At 42.3% G+C, this 21526-nt stretch overlaps 2 protein-coding genes across 4 annotated transcripts in view; both read right to left on the bottom strand.

Moving 5' to 3' along the window:
* asmtl (acetylserotonin O-methyltransferase-like) overlaps positions 1-13680 on the bottom strand; it is a 28365-nt gene extending 14685 nt beyond the window's left edge. For 2 of the 3 annotated variants that reach the window (XM_063213614.1, XM_063213616.1), the window contains exons 1-10: positions 13605-13680; positions 13020-13144; positions 12655-12786; positions 11971-12018; positions 11774-11838; positions 11607-11671; positions 10880-10988; positions 8268-8376; positions 7496-7870; positions 4392-4572 (exon numbers count right to left, since the gene is read on the bottom strand). In XM_063213614.1, the coding sequence (XP_063069684.1) occupies positions 4392-4572; positions 7496-7870; positions 8268-8376; positions 10880-10988; positions 11607-11671; positions 11774-11838; positions 11971-12018; positions 12655-12786; positions 13020-13112 (1177 nt within the window). In that variant the 5' untranslated portion in view covers positions 13113-13144; positions 13605-13680. The remainder of the gene's footprint in view (positions 1-4391; positions 4573-7495; positions 7871-8267; positions 8377-10879; positions 10989-11606; positions 11672-11773; positions 11839-11970; positions 12019-12654; positions 12787-13019; positions 13145-13604) is intronic. The other variant, XM_063213615.1, reaches the window with a different exon arrangement.
* Positions 13681-13816: 136 nt separating this feature from the next.
* Positions 13817-21526, bottom strand: p2ry8 (P2Y receptor family member 8). The gene is made up of 3 exons (XM_063214554.1): positions 20876-21526; positions 17289-17802; positions 13817-16470 (listed from the first exon to the last, which is right to left on the bottom strand). Exons 2-3 carry the CDS (start codon positions 17784-17786, stop codon positions 15886-15888), a joined length of 1083 nt encoding a protein of 360 aa, XP_063070624.1. The 5' UTR covers positions 17787-17802; positions 20876-21526; the 3' UTR covers positions 13817-15885.

Below are 21526 nucleotides of genomic sequence, written 5' to 3'. Positions count from 1 at the left end.
GTGTGATGTATACAAACTGAAGTTTGAAAATATGTGCAAAACTTACCATAAAAACAATGTTATATATGTCTTATTTAGATTCAAAAACAGGAAAATCATAAAAACCATGGTCAGAATGAGATCACTCTACAATTGAGAGCTCATTTCTGGGCATTTAGGTATTGAACCAACATTCATTAAGAGTTTTAAAAATTTGCAGTGGGTCATATCTATAACATCCAAAAAGAAAATTGTGGTTAGAAAATTTAGGGGAGAAGAGATAAACCCTTGAACTGGGCCACACATAACTGTCCCAATGTTAGCATGCTAGCATTAGCAGGTTCAGGCACTCAGTCTGCTCTTCAGTAAAGATGGCAAACAACAATTTTAATCCCACTTACACATGCGCGCACACACACAAACTACTACTACTTCCTTAGGACCCCCCTCAATGATTTAACCCTAGGAGTCCAACTGAAATATATTCATATCAATCAAGTCAATAATATATGTACATATCAAGTGTCAGTGACAGCTGTCAAATGACAAATGTATGCTGATTAATGTTCAGATATGTATAACGCAGTCCTAAGTGTACAATGGAGTGATAAGGGCATTTATGCTTAGGAAATTATGAATAATCAATATGCAATACACCATACATACAGTATATTGACAGATACTTTGTTTTAAAAGAGCAAAATGGTAACATGTCTGTTTTTCCATCTACTTTTGGCTTTAATCTAGATGACATGTTGGCTACCTAACCACTTAATTTATTGTTTGCTCGTTATTTTTTTATTTGTGGGTGTGGTCCTTTGTTTAAAACAGGCTACTAAAATAGTCTTTCAAAAACTTAAAACAACAGCATGTGGAAATCCTATTGGCTTTGGAGGGCTAACGTCTATAAGACTATACTGTACTCTACTGTATTGCACTGTACTGTACTCTACTATACTGTACTGTACTGTACTGTAATGTGATATACCGTACTGTACTCTACTGCACCGTGCAGTATGCTACTGTACTGTACTGTACTGTACTGTACTGTACTAGACTGCACCGTACTGTATGCTACTGTACTGTACTTAACTAGACTCCACCGTACTTTATGCTACTGTACTGTACTTTACTGTACTGCACCGTACTGTATGCTACTGTACTGTACTGCACCGTACTGTATGCTACTGTACTGTACTGTACTGTACTGTACTGTACTGTACTGTACTAGACTGCACCGTACTGTATGCTACTGTACTGTACTTAACTAGACTCCACCGTACTTTATGCTACTGTACTGTACTTTACTTTACTGTACTGCACCGTACTGTATGCTACTGTACTGTACTGTACTTTACTTTACTGTACTGCACCGTACTGTATGCTACTGTACTGTACTGCACCGTATTGTATGCTACTGTACTGTACTGTACTGTACTCTACTGTGCTTTATTATACTGCACCATTCTATATGCTACTGTACTGTACTGCACTCCACTGCACTGCACTGTACTGTACAGTACAACTATAGAACTGAAACATGTAGAGCAGTGGTGCTCAAACTGTGGTACGCGTACCACAGGTGGTACTTGAGACATCTCTGGTGGTACTTGGAATACCATTATGAACCTCTCCTGTACTGACTGGCAAAAGTGAATATGGAAGGCCTTTACTGCGATATTCTAATGTTGGTTGTCAAGGTGGTACTCGGAGAGCTCAATATTTTCTCAGGGGGTACTTCACACAAAAGGTTTGAGAACCACTGATGTAGAGCATTCTGAGGACATGTACAATATTATGCAAAACGGTGTAGTGGGAATGAGTTATGTTACTGTTACCACTCAAAATCTTGAAGGTTAAAAAAAGTCGTGTGGCATTTTGTTTGGGGGGGCGGGGTATGATCGACTATTCTTCCGCCCAGTCTATTTATGTGCCTTGCATATCAAGAAAATGAGTCCAGGTAATGATTTACTTTCATAGTATATACCATATGAGAAGTGTTGTTCTATATAGATATTTCTCCTATGGGTAAGGGTGGCAAAAGAACCTACAGTACATGTTGTCCATCAGCTGTCAGTTTTGATAGCAGTTTAAGTACTCAATGATTACTGAGCTAACTAATACAACTTTTGACACAAGTACTAGGTGAGGACTTGTCTGCAAATAAAAAATTTTTTTTTAATCTCTGTCTTCTTACTCAACATACACTAAGAAATCATTCCCATTTAATTTGAACTGAAGCCATACTGTGGCCTACATGTAGGCCTATATTGAGTAATCTGTAATGCCATTCTAAAGATGACTGAAATGCTCTCACAATATGCACTTGTAAAAATATAGAATTAGGTGATCTTATGGGGTTCTTCATACATATGGAAAGGTCCTGTCCTTTACCCTCTCTCATACAAATAAAATACGTATATCTGTTATGGAAATTAGAGGATGGGGAACCTGCTACCTAGGGCATCTTGCACTGACACTATCCCATTCAAATCGAGCATTAGCAGCAGTCTATTCTCACCATAGTTTTAGTGTTGGCAATGCTCATTTTAATTCAGACCAAGAATCTTCTCAAATTGTTCACAATGTTACATGCTGTCAAGCACGTAAGCACAGACTCACCCATACTTTCACACTATGTACATTTTGTAGTTTTATCAATCTGGTCTAGCAGGCTACCCTTGCTTCATCTCTTCTGAGGACTATATTAACATTGTCAGCTAAGTATAATGTCATGTAATAACAATGTAATGCGTTACCAACATGACATATTGTATATGACATGGTAGACATTTTTTTTTCAAGGGGCACCCCTTCTAGGATGTCTTCAAATCAGTCAAGGAACACGTGTACCGAATTATATGCTTCTATCCAGCGCGTAACGATTTCTCGGCTTACAGCCCCTACTATATGGTGAAATCTCTACATTCTCCTCAAGCTCTTCTCTACGTTATTTAAAGGGACACTGTGTGAGATTTTTAGTTGTTTATTTCCAGAATTCATGCTGCCCATTCACTAATGTTACCTTTTTCATGAATACTTGCCACCAGCATCAAATTCTAAGTATTCATTATGACTGGAAAAATTGCACTTTTCATACATGAAAAGGGGGATCTTCTCCATGGTCCGCCATTTTGAATTTCCAAAAAAAAGCAATTTTTAGCTGCAAAAATGACTGTACTTGGACCATACTAGAAAATATTTGTTTATTACTTGGTAAACTTTCATGTAAAGATCAAATGTGGCAATAGGCAGCCCAGTTTCAATGAGCAGCATAGTTGCAGTACCTTTTTTGACCCTTTCCTGCACAGTGTCCCTTTAAGGTCTGAGATCGAAGTTATCTGATTATCTGCTAAAGTGAGTCAGCAGAGGGTGAATGAAGACTCTCTCGACTACCCCTGCTTTCTGTGCACAGAAAACCACATTTGCAAAATCTGGATAGGCCACCGTACATACAAAGTATCTTGAGGACACGCAGAATTGCCTTCCATTTCGACGCCTAGGAAACATTATCAAATTAGTATCAGCTGCTGGAACTCGGGGGTTGTGAAACATTCAAAGCATTACGGCATTGTGCACTTTTCAGGCAAACACAAATAGAGGCAACTGAATTGCTCTGTTTATTCGTATATGCACTGCGTTATTTGTTTATAAACCATTTTCATTCGTTTCTCTATGCTGCCCGTAACTGTGTTTGCTGTCTTTGATACCTTGTTTTCTTGTGATCACTCTTATCCTACATCTTCACTGACGTCTGCCTTTATGCGTCACTTTGTTATTGAACAACACACTTTTCCGTCACCATCACTTCCGTACCACAATCAATATCTGTAGTGTGATCTGAACTGCAATAAAATTCACTATGACTGTCATCAGTGACTGCAATTTGTACCAGGCAGTAGAGGATCAGTCTAACCTTTTTCACCTTTATTTGGACCACATAGTGAAGAATGGGACAGGAAATGAGAGGGAGAGACCACTGACATGTAAAGGCTGTTGATCAATTCTTGGTGCTAGGTTTTATTTCTATGGTGCTGCGCCACAAAATGATATATGCACGGCAAACGCTGTAGAAGGACATTAGTAATCGAGTCCTCTATCCTCTACCTGTGTACCCCTGTCCAGTGGTGTAGTCTACTTTTTTATGGTGGGTATACTGTATATTTGAGCATTTTTTGAAGTGGGTATACTGTATATATTTGTGCTATTCAAAACAATGGATCAATTAATTTTAAGTGGGTATACTGAAATCCCTGAAATTTAGAAGTGGGTATACTCCGTATACCCGCGTTCTATGTAGACTACACCACTGCCCCTGTCCAGCAGCCCCAGGTAGACGCAGGCCTCCAGCAGGCATATACTGTACAGTACTAGTAGTAGGACCTATACATTATTAATAGGACTGTACTGACCAAGTCCTCCGTCCTCCTCCTGTGTCCTCCTCTCTAGTAAGCCCAGGGAGACGCAGGCGTCCAGGAGGCGCGTGGAGCCCTCCTCCGAGGCCTTGATCCTGCGGGACACCTCCGCCGCCGAGAGCTCCGTCCCCTCGCTCAGCACGTCAAACACGTTCAGCTTGCACGCCGTGAACAGGGCCTGGGTTACAAGTGAGAATGGAAAATGGAAATACTGAATACAGAAATACTGTATACTGTACATGCACATGAACACAAATGAACCTACAGTACTTACATTGACACACACACACATACATACACACATACTTTTAAGTTGTATGCTGCTTCACTGCATATGAAAAAAGAGGAAACCACACAGACTCTGTTCTCACAGCCTATACACAGCTTTCAGAAAGTACAACAACACAGTTAGCTGGAAGTCATGAGCTGTGTGTGTGTGTGTGTGTGTGTGTGTGTGTGTGTGTGTGTGTGTGTGTGTGCCACTTTCAAGAACTTCAACAACAAAGCTAGCTGGAAGTCATGAGCACAGTGTGAGTGTGTGTGCGTTTTCACACATTTGCAGGTGTACACACACACACACACACACACAAACACACACACACATACACACGCGCATACACACGCGCATACAGTACACACACGCGCCTACACACACGCGCATACACACACACACACACACACGCGCGCACACACACACACACACACACACGCGCGCGCACACACACACACACACACACGCACACACACACACACACACACGCACACACACACACACACACACACACACACACACACACACACACACACACACACACACACACACACACACACACACACACACACACACACACACACCTAAGGCGGGAAAAAGCAAAGCGAGCAGCCAGGTGTTTGCCCGTGGTTTTTGATCTGCTATCTATGACACATTTACTTTATGTTGATAATAAGAACGTGCTGCTATATCAGCGGTTTTCACAGTTCTCATGAAACCACAGTTTGGAAAGTCCACCTGTTTGTCGAGAAATCTAAAATTATCAGACGTCGTTATAGCAGTTTGTAATAGCAACACACATATAAGCACAATTATATCATATGAAGCTCTTAGTTGTGGTTTTAATTTGAAGATTCCCTTTTTGACTCATACTGACTTAACTCTAACGGTTATGGCTGTATCAGAGTCAGCAATGCATGAAATCATGAAAGCTGCTGGGTTTTTCTTTGCCCAATAACCAAATTTGTATTATTATATATATATTATTATTATTAACATATATGTTTTATTCATATGACATGTTGCTTGAGTAAACACACCCAAACAGGTGACAAAAGATGACGAGAGAGGAATCAAACAAAAATTGCCAACAGACACACTTCAAACAAGAACACAAAGACTAAAGGGGCAGGCAAACATTTGAAAAGACCAAGAGTAAGTGGCAACCATTATTACCTAACCAAAAAGGGGGAAGAGGCACATGTTTGGGGCCCAACTCTCTAAACAGGAAGCCAAGGGCTCTTCGTGTAATATGAATATCCCCCAGGTGACTTTGTTACCAAAAGACTTTCGCTGTAAGCAATTAATAAACATGTAATCTCTCAGTAATCCCCACATCCAACCTAACTGACTCAAGTTTCTCAAAAAGAGGAGTGAAATGCTTCAAACGCAAGAAGTTCACGCCTTGACTTGTCAGTACCCAGTGATGCTGCATCTTTTGGCTCAGCTGTTTCTGAGATCTGAGCTATTCTAATGGGGGCAGCTTTTGTTTACATTTTAAAAAGGCCTACTCCAAATATTTTCCCAAAATATTTTTGCTGTTCGCTAGTTATCTGCTGATGTTGCATAACCATGACTAGAATCTCAGAAAAGGCTGAAAAAAAATTCTCACGTACTGACAAGTCCAGGGTAGTGTGAGCATTACAACTTCATGTTGAAATTGACTGAAGTTATTGTGTTTTATTTCATGCTGCTATGTGCTGGGGTGGAGGGATATAACTTGAGGACAGGAACAGGCTGGCATTCAATTATTTCTCCTTTGGGGATTAATAAAGTCTCTCTCTCTCTCTCTCTCTCTCTCTCTCTCATTACATCACTGATACAGAATGATGAAATTCAACATTATAAGATTATAAGATTTCCCACAAATCACTGTTGTTGCGCATTGTGCACCCACCCTAAAGATGAAATGGTAACACTTTAGAATAACTGTCTTCAAAAAGCTTTACAAGCACTTTGTAAAGAATTAACAAATCATCAACGAAGCATTTGTAAATGTTTGTAAAGCAGTAAGAAAAACAATGTGAACACAGCAGCCACAGTAGAGCCGCAACAGTCTTGGGAGTTGGTCCTCCAAAGAGCAACAGAGATGGACCCACTAGATACAGTCCCAGGAAAAAGTTTGTACACCCTTTGAAATTTCTTACATTTCTGTCAAAATTGGTCATAAAACATGGTCTGATCTTCCCGGAAATCACAAGAAGGAACAACCAGAGTCTGCTTTAACTAATTCAACCCGAACATTTACAAGTTTTCATATTTTCATTGGCCATAAGATGTAAATATTCATAGGACAGCAAGGCATAAGTCAGTACATCCTTGCATTCAATAGGTTTTAATCCTAAATTAGTCGCATTTTTCCTGTAGTTGCAGATCAGATTAGCAAAACAATCTAGATGTATCTTGTCTCCCTCTTCTTTAGAAAACTGCCCTTCTTCAGCAAGGTTTCTGGGATGTCTGGAGTGAATAGCTCTCTTGACTCATGCCATATCATCTCAAATGTTTTCTGTCAGAGCTTTGACTGGACTATTCCAGAATGTGTATTTCATTGTTATGAAGCAATTCTAAAGTCAATTGCCTCTAAAATATGGGTTGTTGTTTGCCTGGTTAACACCAGACCTAATCACAAGAAAGGATTGTGTAGAACTAAAGGCAGTATGGGAGTTCCCAGGCAAGGTTGTTGTCCCATTTCAGCACCCATCCTCTTGTGTGCTTCAACTGTGTGACAGACTACCTCACATTTTTTTCTGTGCAGGAACTGTGCAGGAACACCTCGGTTACATTGGCTAATGTCGCTCCAAAACCAGTTGCATTCAGTGGCACACCATACCTTAGAGGCCTTGAAGCCGTCCATGATGTCCACTATCCTGTGGGGGAAATCCTCTCTGTTACAGCTGCAGGCAGACCCGGACACAGACGCAGCCTCCTCCGGCCCAATCACGTTCTGCTCCTGGACCTGTACCCCTGTGCCACTCCCGCCACTGGCTCCGCCTACAGAGGTGGCGTCCTCCTCCTCCCCTCCAGCGTCCACAGACGCCACCTCGCTATCCCCCTGCCCCTTCTCCAGGGGCTCCAGCTCCCCGTTCTCGGCGCACTTGGACAGGCTGTTGACCAGCGGCCAGGTCTCGTCAGAGTCCTCCCTCTGGAGCTTACCCTGCTCGTCAGTGGGGCTGTCAGGCGGGGTGTTGTAGAGGGTGTCCAGCACCTGGCAGACGTGGACAAAAATATTGAGGGCTCTATAGCGGTATCTCATGGTAGAGGAGTTGCATCTAGTTATTCCTTTACTGTAAAAGCTGTACTGAACAATGAAATAAAAAGCACTTGCCTCCGAGCCAAGGTATTATTTAGTATAGCAATAGCAATATATAGTAATTTAAAGACCATTTAGTTTGCATGGGGCACACAAAGATAAAAATGCTGACAAGCTGTAGTTTAAAAGCCTTCATCAAAGAGTGGTTAAGCAGAGATATCTATGTAGCACACATTTAAGTAAACTCAAAGGAATCACATGCTCAGGTGCATGACGAGCTCACATATACCTACAGTATAGTAAATAACCATGTAATGAGATATGAAGCATTTAAAAAATAGTAAAGTCTAACCTTGCAGAAGTGGTTGAGTGGGAACCCCACTACGTTGAGGAAGTCCCCATGCACATATTCCACCAGCATGCCGCCCAGCGCCTGGATACCATAACCACCAGCCTTATCCCTGACCACAACAACAACACACAACACACACACATACAGACATTTTAAAAACTACAACCATCATGCCCAGCGCCTGAATACTGCCACCACCAGCCTTATCGCTGATCAACCGCCAGCCTTATCCCTGATGACACACATATTTAATCCAGTAACCACCAGCCTTCAGAAGAAGAAGAAGAAGAAGAAGAAGAAGAAGAAGAAGAAGAAGAAGAAGAAGAAGAAGAAGAAGAAGAAGAAGAAGAAGAAGAAGAAGAAGAAGAAGAAGAAGAAGAAGAAGAAGAAGAAGAAGAAGAAGAAGAAGAAGAAGAAGAAGAAGAAGAAGAAGAAGAAGAAGAAGAGTGCATGCAATTAATTACAAAGTACAATAAGGGTGTAGAAAATCAATACCAGATTCTAACAAGGACAAAGGGAAAACTTAATTTCAAAATGTACTGAAAAACCCACACACACAGCCTGTCTCTAAACAAGAAAAGCAAGTATTCATGTGTTCAATGACAACCCACATACTGAATTTCTCTCATTTAGACTCAATATTTCTTGGCTGCCGAAAGGGTTCATTGAGTACAGACGGTAGAGCACAGTACATAAACACTACACACACAGCTTTCTTTTTAAAGTGATGTAATCTATGTAAAGAGGAAGGTCATTGTCAGGTGCATGTAGCTTTGCGTGCAGTGCTTCGTTATTGGTAATTTTCCTGGAATATGTTGTTGTAGGCAAGAAGATTTCTAGAATTTTTGTAGAACATAATTATTTGGTAACCCTATCACTTAAAAAGTATTTTGGTTGACACTTTGCTAACGCTGATTCATACATCAGTTTAGAAAAACGAGCAATGTATTGCTGTATCTACAGTTGGAAAAACAGTCAGAAAGGATGATTTTCACAAATAAAGACAGCAAGCAGAGGCATACATTGCAAATGGCATTAAGACCAGCAGACAGAAAGCCACTTTGGTCACATGGAAGTAGTTTACGATTATAAAATAATACCTTTGAGAAAGAAGAATTGTATAAGAATCCTATCTTATAATATAAGACTTGTAACTTTACAAACAAAGTGTCAACTCAGGGCTAACAAACTTGCACATTAGTAGTTAAAAGGGAATTCATTGTTTTAACACTATTTCTTGTTCACAGTCATTAAGGCCTTCATGATTGATAAACATGTAATAAGGACCTAGTAGGCCTTTAACAAATGTCTTATAAGTGACTTATACAGCCAGCCATTAGACATCTATTATTTGCTAACATGTGAACCCTATTCTAAAGAGTCTCCGCATTGTCATAAATATCCCTTTCTTTAACAGACATCTAGTGTTAAATTAATGGCTTCTAAGCTTCACATTTTATGTAAATTCTACAAAGATTTAGTCCTCCATTTCAAAATCGGTCTAGAATTCCCTGTTGTATAGATTCCCTGACCCTATTAACCCTGTGCTTGCCCAGTCACGTCATCTGAGTAAACATTGAAATGGATGTTTATGTCAAAGTCCACGAGTCCAAAAAGTCCACAATCTGCAAAAAGTGTGACCTGTCTGACTGGGTGGCCTATTCAGAGGCAGACAGACCGATAATAGCAAGTTATTGCAGCATATTGTTTGTGCAAATATGCATACGACTGATTTTTTTAATTATTATTAGAGTATGCGACAAGTGACAAAGAATGGTCAGCAATGAACTTTGACCAAATTAAGTTAATGTGCGTTAGATTTGTCCAATGAATGAATAAACTGAATAACCTTTCTGTAATCCTGATTTTCGTCAATCAGCTGTGTGACTTTGTGGGCAGTGTCAATGGGTTCATGTCATGACCATTTAAACTAAGCATGCTATCTGCTGTCCCCCCACTCTCACCCCTCTCAACTCTGCTGTGTGAATGATGTACAGTACGTTACGCAAGCTATACGGCTGATGCTGACGTGGAACCTGGTGGGCATTCCAGGAATGTGGTGAAGTGACCAACATAGTTGAGCTACTCTCTAGTAGTGCACTTTAACACATCTAAAAAGCCTCTTAAATTAGTATCTTAAATTAGAAGGACCCTAGCAACATTAAGTGTGGATCTACTTCAACCATTCATTTCTTCATAAATTGGAAATTTGCACCAAATGTTCGTACAGAAGGGTCTGACATTACACACCTGGCAAAACCAAAGCCTCGGGGCTCTTCTAAAACTGTGGTAAATCACTGCTCTCTTTCTGGAATAACCCCCCCCCCCCCCAAGCAATTACAGCAAGGCTTTCGTTTGACTGTACGTACTGTACAAAAACAACAGTTTGTGTAAACACACAAAAACTTTGGTGGTGATTGGCTGTTGTTTAGCAGTGAGCGTGACAATAGTTCGTAGGTGAAAGGCAACACAGCCCAGGGGTCCGCCACCCTATCTAACCTCCCATCCTCTCCTTTTACTTGTGCTTCACTGACACCTCTCCTCTGTGGAGAAAACAAATAAAATTTCTATATAATTATTATATAGAGTTGGGACTCCCCAGGCATACTCACATGGGCTCCCCACTGTTGATGTACTCCCATAGCATGTCCTCCGACAGGTCTGCAAACTTCACCTTGGTCTCCTCAAAGAAGTCCACCACCCTGTAGTCCACCTCTTTGTCTACAGGGAGAAACAAAGGGAGCACAACATGGCAAAGCCATGATACCAAGTAATACTATGTATTAGAAATAGGGGGTTGTTCCACCTCTTTATTAAGAGGGAGGATATGGCATCATGACAATTAAAAAATAACGGATACACATCATCAATATAATGGCTTTATGAAGAACAGTGGGTTGAAAAAAATACTCAAAACAGACACTGTATGTCTCAAGAATCTGTGGCAATGTGAAGGGAGATAAGATCCATAATACATGTGGGTCAAACACGTGCAAAATGAAATTGTCATTCAGTGTAACGGATACCTTCTGCTGACTGTAACTGTAAAAAACATGACTCTTTTTAATTTATTTTTTTCCAGTGAATTCATGAAAGCCTCGGCTGTCATCCATTCACTTCAAAACAATTTAAAAATGACATTTTTTTTTTTAACCGTTACAGTCAGCAGAAGGTATCCGTTACACTGAATGACAATGCTATTTTGCACGTCTTTGACCCATGTGCACTATTTGTCAACACCATATGGGGTATATTGTATTCTTTTTGACTGGGGTTTCAACGAGTACCTGTGTCACTATGTTTTAAAGTTTCAAAGTTAAACTTCAGCACTGTACCAACCTTCTTTCTCCTGGCAGAGTACGATAGCGACTCCTGTGAAGACACTGTGCTCTTTCCCACTCAGGCTGCAAGACAGACACACAAAGCCACAGTCGTCATTAAAACCCATATCATTCATCAAACAATTTAGGCCTAAAATACAAAAGAGTACAGCGCGGTCCAACCACCTGGACAACATCCTGTATGCATCCTGCTTGTCCTGTGGCTTCTCCAGAATTTGCCCCTCCACAGTCTGTAGGATAGGACACATTGGGAGACAAAATTAGAATGAGGTAGTATATGAAGTGAGTGAATGCAGTCACATCAATTTACTTTCTCTGAAAGGCTACGTAATCATGAATCTCTCCCTAATACATCTGCTTACCACAACAGTGTCTGCTCCTATGACAATGTCAGGAGTTTTCAGATGTTTCTGAGAAAAAAAACAATCAACATGACAGTCATCTCAATCTTTCACGACATGTCATCTCATGTCAAAGCATTTTTTACGACACACAGTTGCCACTATGAACACAAAAAGCAGAGATGAAACATAACTTCAGGGCTGGGCAGCAGTAAGCTGTATCATGTGGTTTCCCCAAAGCTTGTCTTTGCTCCCCTCACAGAGTTGTGTGGGGCGAGGCGGAACCACATTCATCTGGTGAGAGCCAGGTTAGGGCAGCAGCACCGATTGATTCTTAACCCGGTTGTGCAGCGCCAATGTTATAACCTTACTGTCACCAACATTACAAAGACCAAGTATTAATATGTACTTCACCTGTTAAGACACGCCGTTATAAATTTGCTGTTACCAGAATGACAATGACCAAGTTGTAGTGCATTACTAAAAGTCCTGTGTTTTGTCATAGTAGTGAAGTAGATAACTTTTCAAACTCTATTACAGCGCTCCAATGGTGGAAGTGCGTGCACTATGGGGCTACGGCTCTCTGTAATGTCATAGCAATGTTGTGACGATCTAGTTGAGTCATTTTTTAGTATTGAGTGAACGGGCCTGACGCCGGTGGGGCCCATCTGCACAGACAGGCTACTAATGAGAAGCAGCTCTTACATATGGCATCCTCATCGCCACCTCTAGGGCCTTCTGCTTGGCTGTCTCCACAGCGTAGTCATGTGGGTCCTTGAACATCGCCTTGTCCAGAGTCTCCTTGAACCACGATGGCACCACTTCGAACCGTAGCCCCTGCAATGGCCCACAACGTGGCAGAGGAGACAACAACTCATCTGTTAGATTTGGATAGAGCATGAAACAGCAGTCTACATTTACAGGTAGCTTAGTAGTAGTAGTAGTAGTAGTAGTAGTATATGTGTGTGTGTGTGTGTGTGTGTGTGTGTGTGTGTGTGTGTGTGTGTGTGTGTGTGTGTGTGTGTGTGTGTGTGTGTGTGTGTGTGTGTGTGTGTGTGTGTCCAACATACCACATTCGTCAGGATCTCCAGTCTTCTTGGAGATGCACTGGCAAGGACCACCAGTTTCCCAGCCAACTTGTTGATGACTGGATTCAGCACCATGGTCTTGGCTTTGCTTTTGGCCCTCGTTCTGACTGCCGACAAGAGCAGAACGATGCATAGACGATAGCGTAGATTAGACAGTTATGCAGTGGAGCTTTCAACAGTAGAATATCAATAGTTTGTCGACTACAGTGCAATTGTGCAGGTGAAGTAGCCTAACCAGTGCTCTCGACTAGGGGACGACAAGCATGCCTGACCTGCACGATGTAGTCGCAGAGACTAGCGACATAACCCGAGTTTGACACAACATACTAAATACTTTGTAACATTCCCGTTGAATGATGGTTGTTCGAATGTTAGAGGGTGATGCTTATTCTCAATGAACAACAGACATGTTAGCTTGCTGATTCGCTTTTGTATCCTCAGAACTTCGGATCAAAAGCTAAGAGAAAAGTAGTTGGGAAATGCACTATGTTGTTCATAGGGTGCTACATTGTTATTAACGGCTACCTTTTACATTTAGTAGTCATACAATGTGGCATTTTTACTCACCTGGTATCAATGTATCCTGCCAAAGCAATCTGAAATTTCAGGCAAGCAAATGCAGGCGGAGCATGTGACGCATGCGCATGGCTCTGGAGTTGAGTGCGTGAATGAATTGAACATGTTCGCACTGCACCGGCCAGCGCAAACACACGATGCTGAAAGAAACTGAAGATGAGTATCGAAAACTGCCTGTATTTTCTCTTCCCCCTTTCTTTCCATCTTTCCCTATTTCTTTCTTTCTTTATGACCTCTTCAAGATACTTTCATCACTTGGTTTGCTGACCACTGAAAAAACAAGTGTTTACATTTTGGTAAAGGGGAACTCTCAGAATATAAGCCTAGGCCTAGTTACTTGGAAGAAAAACAGCAAGTCTTCCTCTTTTGTGAACTTGTAAAATAGCCAATGATAAAACAAGCACAGATTGGAAGTAACTGTCTTTGATTAAAGAATCCACAGCCAGATTTTATGCAAATGGCGTTTCTTTAATTCAATAAAAAAAACATCAGCAATTTGACAGTCATGACAGCATAGGCTATGTGTAAAGCTAATATCAATAGGCCTACATATGCTAACATAGTATCAGTGGCAAAACACTTAAAAAACGTCATCATTGATCGTTTCGTTCATCATGATTCATCATTGTTCATTTCGTACATATCAACATCATTATACTTGGTTGTCCAACTCCTATGAGCACAATGTAAGGTGAAGTGACAGCAGATGGCCCTAAGTGAAGAGAATGAAATATCATTCCACTCACCTTCAAGTTTGTTTTTCTGAACATCCTTACAGGTCTATAGGCCGGCCTAAGTGGTTATGATGGGTGAAGGATTATGATTGTTTTCTGACTGACCTATGAGTGTGGGTCCTTTGGTGTTGAAGTCAAAGTGCACGTTTGAGACACTGAGTGAACACCATGGTCCAAACTGAGGTGGGTGACTTCTTTGCTCATATTTTCCCCCCTCAAAATATTAGTTCGTACAGAAGAGATTTTTTTTTATCATGGCTCTCTGAAATTAATTCTTGGTGACAGCAAAGTTTAGCTGTCTCCAATGACTCATTGTATTCCAGCATTCTGAGACACTTCTACAGCTTCACATGAACACATGAAAAGAAAGAATAAATACAGAACACATCGTACACAAAAGCAAGTACACAGAAAAAAACATACATTCAGACAATTGTGTAATAATTGCCAATTGGGCAAAACGTACACATATTCACACATCTGGGTTTATATTTCAAGAGAGGAGGATGTTTTGTATGAAAGTAACAATCTTATTTGTGTTGATCAGTAATGCCCTTGACTGTGTCAGGGAGCTCATTTTAAGCAGCTAGCAAATACACTTACAACACTGTTATCATTCTGCAGTCTGTAAAATTCACATTAAAAATATCCTTCCCACAATGCAATATCATCTTTGTTTACATTGTCTGTCCAAGCTCTGGCAGTGCTGTTGTGGGCTCAGGGTGCTTGTTTCAAAACTGTAGCAACAGAAGGAAATGGCAGCTTCAGGCTAAGCATGACTAATGCTGTGTTTGTGTGTGCTTGCTCTTGCTCCATAGCCTGACTCTAGAGAGAGAGAGAGACAGAGAGAGAGAGAGAGAGAGAGAGAGAGAGAGAGAGAGAGAGAGAGAGAGAGAGAGAGAGAGAGAGAGAAGGGCAGCTTTCTTTGGCTCCACATTCATGATCAAGTCTCTCAAGCAGGCAAGTTATTACTATTTGGAGTTCAGACAGACATATAGACAGACAGGTAGACAGAGATGGAGATAGAGAGAGAGCAACAAAGAAAGATAGAGAAAGGTAGCTTTCTTTAGCTCCACGTTTAACAAACTCTCAACCCTCAAGTTCTTATTATTTGAAGAGGCAGCAAGAGGCAATGCTGTTGACCCTCAGTATGGAGGTCTCCCGTCCATACATGCTGAGGCAGTCATCCTTGGGGTTGGAGCGAACAAACCCCTCTAGCAACTTTTCATTTGGGGAGGTGTCTGGAGGCAATGCTGTTGAACCTCAGTATGGCTCTCTTTGCAGAGGAAGTCGTCCTCTGGGTTGGAACCCCTCAAGCAAGTTCTCATTTGGAGAGCTCATGGCAATGCTGTTGAACCTCTGTATGGTGGTCTGGTCTCGTGGGCGTAGGTGCTGAGGAAATCATCCTCTGGGTTTGAGTGCATGGAGTTCAGACGCGCAGACAGACAGAGATGGAGAGAGAGAGAAACAAAGAAAGAGAAAGAAGGACGCCTTTCTTTTGCTCCACGTTGAACAACCTCTCAACCTTCAAGTTCTTATTACTTGGAGAGGTGGCTGGAGGCGTTGCTGTTGAGCCTCAGTATGGTGGTTCCAGGGCCGTAGCCGCTGAGGAATTCGTCCTCTGGGTTGGAGCGCATGGAGTACAGGTCCTCTTTGAGGGCCATGTGCGTATCCACACTACTCAGCGACGGCAGCCGCAGCATCTTGCGCAGCTTCCGCCGGAACTCCTTGCAGGCGAAGTAGAAGATGAACGGGTCCAGGCAGCTGTTGACGCAGCTCAGCGAGAGCGACAGCTTGTAGGCCATATAGAGGGACTTGTCGAAGAACAGCTTGCTGACCGGGTGGATGATCAACAGGAAGTTATTGGGAGCGAAGCAGACTACAAAGACAAACAGTACGATGATGGCCAGCCGCACCACTTTGCCCTTCTGGTGGGTGACGTTGCCGTTGCTGCCCTTGACCAGCTTGTAGATGATGCTGATGTAACAGAAGATGGTGACGATGAAGGGGATGAGGAAGAGGAAGAGGAACATGACAGCAAAGAGCCCTGCCCAGTGGTACACTGAGGGCATTATGTCCATGCGGATCACATCGAAACACGTCATGATCTCCAGCTCCTTCACCTATATGGAAGAGGAAAAGGCAGGTGTCACAAAACAACTGGTTATCCAGATGTCAGAACCCACAGTGATTGATCGTATATTTATGTTTCTATCCCTTTTTAAATGAGTTTTTACCAATCACTGTGGTTCTCTCTCTGGGTAACCGGTTGTTGGGAGGTAACCAGACCAAATGTGACCATGTTATTCATGTATGTATGAATGCAGGGAGGGATAAATAGACATTTCTGTTGGGTTCTTGCATGTCATTTGCCCCTATCAAGTAAACCCTATGCTACCCAACCTCATTGTAATTTAGTACGTTTTCGGAAGCCACTGAAGCCCACCTCGGAGTACGTTTTTAGGCAGAACATGTCCACAAGGGGTACTAAAGAGAGGACTAAGATCACATGATAAAATACAATATGTCTGCCTGGTGTTAAATAACAGTAGATGGTTGTGGTTAAGGTCATGGCTGGCTCACGGTCAAGGCTGCCAGTAGCTATTCATAATTTCTGGACAAATAAATTGAAAATGTGCACATCTGGTCGACATTTCCTTCCTCAAAATGTGCTCTTAGGTACCTATTTAGCCAGTTTTGCAAAAACGTTTTCGTAAGTACATTTCCTGTTGAGGCTGTGTAGCAAATAAGCCATGACGTTGTCCTACTAACTATATAACATACATGTCTGCAACTGTAGAACTATGTAACTCATGTTTTCATGTCTTGATTGGGTTTGCAGATAAATTAGCCTGAAGCTAACTCTGGTGGTACAATGGCAACATTTATGTTTTAATTGCGCATTGTTTCTAATAAGCTAAACTGAACTGAACTAACTAACCTCATAGAGCAGGTCGGCCTGCTCCAGGGGCAGCAGGATGGTGAGCACCACGACCCACATGAGGGCGCACAGGGCAACGGCGTACGAGGTCTTCTCCCTGATCTCCCGGAAGGTCATGGGCTTGACGATGCCCAGGTAGCGGTCCACGCTGATGGCAGTCATGGTGAGGATGGAGCAGTACATGTTGGCGTAGAAGACCGTGGTGAGCAGCGTGCAGGACCAGGAGCCCAGCACCCAGTTGTAGCCGTTCAGGAGATAGTGGATCTGGAAGGGCAGCACGAGCCCCAGCACCAAGTCGGAGAGCGTGAGGTTGATCATGAAGACAACGGTGGGCGTCTTGGGGGAGGTGCGGAAGAGCAAAAGCCACAGGGCCATGCCGTTGCTGAGGAGGCTGATCAGGGTGACCACAATGTATATGGTGGAGATCACTGCGCTGGCTGTGGTGTCCGTGAACAGGTTCAGGGTGTCATTGTCCATTTTGGTGCCGTTCCCAGCCATGATGAGAGGAGTGAATCTGCATGGAGAGAGAGAGAGAGAAGGGGGGAGCATAAGAAGGGTGGTGGGTTGGTGGGTGTAGGGTGAATAGACAATGGGTTTTTTTAATTCTTCTTCCTACAGCATGACTGTTGTTCACAAAAAGGACATTGTACGGCAAGTCGCTTTATTGTGTAATTTAGAATAATGGTTTCCTGCAACCAAGTCTGGTTTGAAGTGACAAGCAGCTGTTTCACAGGCCTTCCAAAGACATAGTCATGCTTGTATCTGTGATACAGCAACAATGATGCAAAACCAAATGGCCAATATCAAAGAATAATAATATAATATGTATGTAATAAAATGTTTAAAAATAAACATTAGAAAGTGGCATGAAGGACCTAGCTACAAATAACACAAGCAATATAGTTTAAAAAGCGCAACGCTATGTTGCCAGAAGTCATAATAGAATGTAGGCTACAAGAATGTTACAGCAGAAATATATTTATATACCATTATTGATAATTGTCTGATTTTCAGACAGTGATACTGTGAAGAACACCAGACAGTAGTAAGCTAGTTTTTCTTCTTATAGTGAGTCATCAGACAAGTAACCACATCTCAAACAATATACTGTACATAACTGATGATTTACAATTAAAAAACAATGGTATAATCAGCCATAAACATCTCTGGTTTGGCAAATGTGAACTCTAACTCAATGCCTTGTCTCAGTTTCTCCATCGTTACCCCTGGCCCTCTTTGTGCATGGTGCATGTGACAAACAGGATGTTCATGGGCGTAGGCACGATCTGTCTGAAACGTTGGGCAAGCCCAAGGCACAGCCCCTGACACATTTCCCCATCCCCACTTTGCTAACGCTTAAATCACAGAGCATCACAAATGAACTGCTGTAGCAACTGTCTAATTTCAACTTCCAGCTGCAGTTGGGTTCAATTGTAATGCTGTCTGATCTGAAGTCTCTTCAGGCCTACATCTGAGATTGATGTGCTGTACTGCACATGATGTTGGTTAGATCTGCTACCAGATATTACTTGTCTTGCCAGTCAATAGATACACATCTGCAAGTGACAACAGGGTTGGCTGCTAGAAGAGGCAGTTTTACAAAAAGGCAGATGAGGCAACTGCCTAGGGCCCCGTCAAATCTGCCCTCTGTAGGGCCACCCTACAGTCAGCCTCTCCCAGGTAAATACCGTACAAACCCTATTAAAAAGTGCCCGGTGTATATAGTATTTTGCATTGCACCCCTAGAACCGGTGGTAGGCAAGGAGATTCTTAATGCCCAACTGATAAAATGTCTTTTTGCCCAACTGATAAAATTACTCTTGGAATTCCTTGATTCCAATTCTTTTAATCTTTTGAACAACTCTAGGCAATTTTGTAATATGATTTACGGTAGGTCCACTCTTGTAGTCTTTACATGGCCAAGTGATTTCTGTTGACTTGACAAAAATTTTGATTGTTAGCCAGTAGACCGTTATCAGTGAATGTGTGAAGATTATCACAACTACTCGCACGGAACACTCGAGTGATGTTTGTCAGACTGGAGCCACAGTTGACACATGCAAAACTACATCTCCAGTACTGCTGATACTGTACATTACAGGCACAATACTATAGAGGCCACGTGAGGTAACGGAGCACAGGACACAGTGTACCTGGGAAGTAAACAATCTAGCAGGTGCCAAATCACTCTCATGTTTAGTATGCCGTACTTGCGAAAAACCACGGAAGGTACAATTCTATAGAGATGTTTGTGTCCCGGTTAAAAGGGAGTAAGCAGGCACGGCACGGACGAGTGTTCAGGAGATCAACAAAGGATAATCATTATGTAGGCCTATATCCTCAATATTAATAAACAGACAGCAGTGTGCACATCCAAAACATACTGCAGGTGCAGGACAAAACATGTACAAATACAGTGCGATTTCCTCAATATAATCAATCATAAAACTGCTGTTTTGGGTAAAATGAAGGTGAGCACAGCAAACAACACTGACATGTATTGACCCTCCACAACATATGCCAGTGCTGGGCTCTTGACCAGCACCAACCCAGGAGTCAGCTGAGCTATATGGTGGGCTGCTACTCTCCGCTCCGCTCCGCTCTACTCTGCCCAGCCTCCAAAGCCATTAGCATTCAGTGAGTGGCGCACTTTTATGCATGCATGGAAGCTGTCGGGTGGGGGGGCAAAGAGGTCAGCTGTCACGGGCCCATGGAGAAGGGGTACCCAGGATTGGGTCCCAATTACACTGAATGTATTGAGTGGTGAGGTGGGGGTCATTTCGGTTGACTTTGTCCCGGGCCCAGCCAAAGCTGTCAGCGGCCCTGCGTGTATGTACAGCTCATGCCATGCCATGCTGCAGCAGCGAGGACAACACAGAGGACGCTTGTGTTTCTCTTTCTCCACCTCACCCCACCCCACCCCACCCCACCCGACACACTTGCGTCATACCGACCACACAGCAACACGAGGGCCTCTCGCGCTGTTCGTCCACAACAGTTTCAGAAAACTTCCAGTAGTCATTTGTTGTTGTTTTTGAATGTCCAAATTTGTCACATTCACAATGGCAGTTTTTAAAAGGTTGCATATCTTAGCCATGAAGATAATGTATGTTGGAGCTCATGACAAGTATGTAACCTGGACAGTAGGCAGTCGTGGGAAAATAATAGGGTACACAGTTGCCACTGTATGAAAGTCAAAAAACCACAGAATGTATCACATTGTCTGAGGTTACATTGTGGTCTATTGTAGAACAAGCCATCAAAAAACATCAACAGCGACTCAACAAGCTTCTAAGAGATTTGTTTGTTAAAACCAGTTCAGCTACTGTATGTCAAATAGATTAAGGCATAATTTGTCAATAAAGATGTAAACTAAACTGTGTAACCATGTCATACACAGAAACACACATCATCCTTATTACTGATAACAAAAGCACTGAATCAATATTACTATGACTGAGATCATAAAACAAGCGTACAGGTAAAACTACACATGTGCAGGTCTTGAATAAGGCAATGCAATTGGAATAATTCAACCAGAGACCTAAAATGATTTTGTTTACCGCCGAAAAACACTGTGTACTCACCAGCCAGGGTACATGTGTGCTGACACGTGCAAGTTGGCAGTTGTGACTGTTTTTTCGTTTGTGAGGTACAGTCAGGAAGCCAGTAGCTGCTTTATGCTCTGGTCCGTTGGGCAGAGGAAGTGAGCGTCTTTTTAGAGCGTCAGCTTCTGCGCATCAACACATGACTGATAGTCAAAACACACGGCGCATTAAAGCACTAACTACACGTATGGCAGATGAAAGAGGCATCCTGTGTGCAACAGTATGCTGGTGCAAGGCAAACGGGGCCCTGTTAAGTTTGTAGGTGTACCGTATTTAGGACTGTACACCTACAATATTTCATCACCTTGAGGTGGCATACGCTTGCTTGACTTTTCTTCTTTCCTTTCCCTTGTTTCCTGTACGTTGGTGAACAACAGGCTTGTGATATTTCACAAGACACCTATATTCTCTGTCTCCATCTCTGTTGTGTTGTCATCTCACTGTTCAGTAACTCTATTTGGCTCACCTGTTACATAGCAAACATGATGTGTCTCTGTGTCTCTGTCTCACTCACTCACTCACTCACTCACTCACTCACTCACTCACTCACTCACTCACTCACTCACTCACTCACTCACTCACTCACTCACTCACACACACACACACACACACACACACACACACACACAC

Source organism: Engraulis encrasicolus, chromosome 13, assembly GCF_034702125.1.
Source record: "Engraulis encrasicolus isolate BLACKSEA-1 chromosome 13, IST_EnEncr_1.0, whole genome shotgun sequence".
NCBI classification, from domain to species: domain Eukaryota; kingdom Metazoa; phylum Chordata; class Actinopteri; order Clupeiformes; family Engraulidae; genus Engraulis; species Engraulis encrasicolus.
This window is presented reverse-complemented; position numbering and strand designations above follow the sequence as displayed.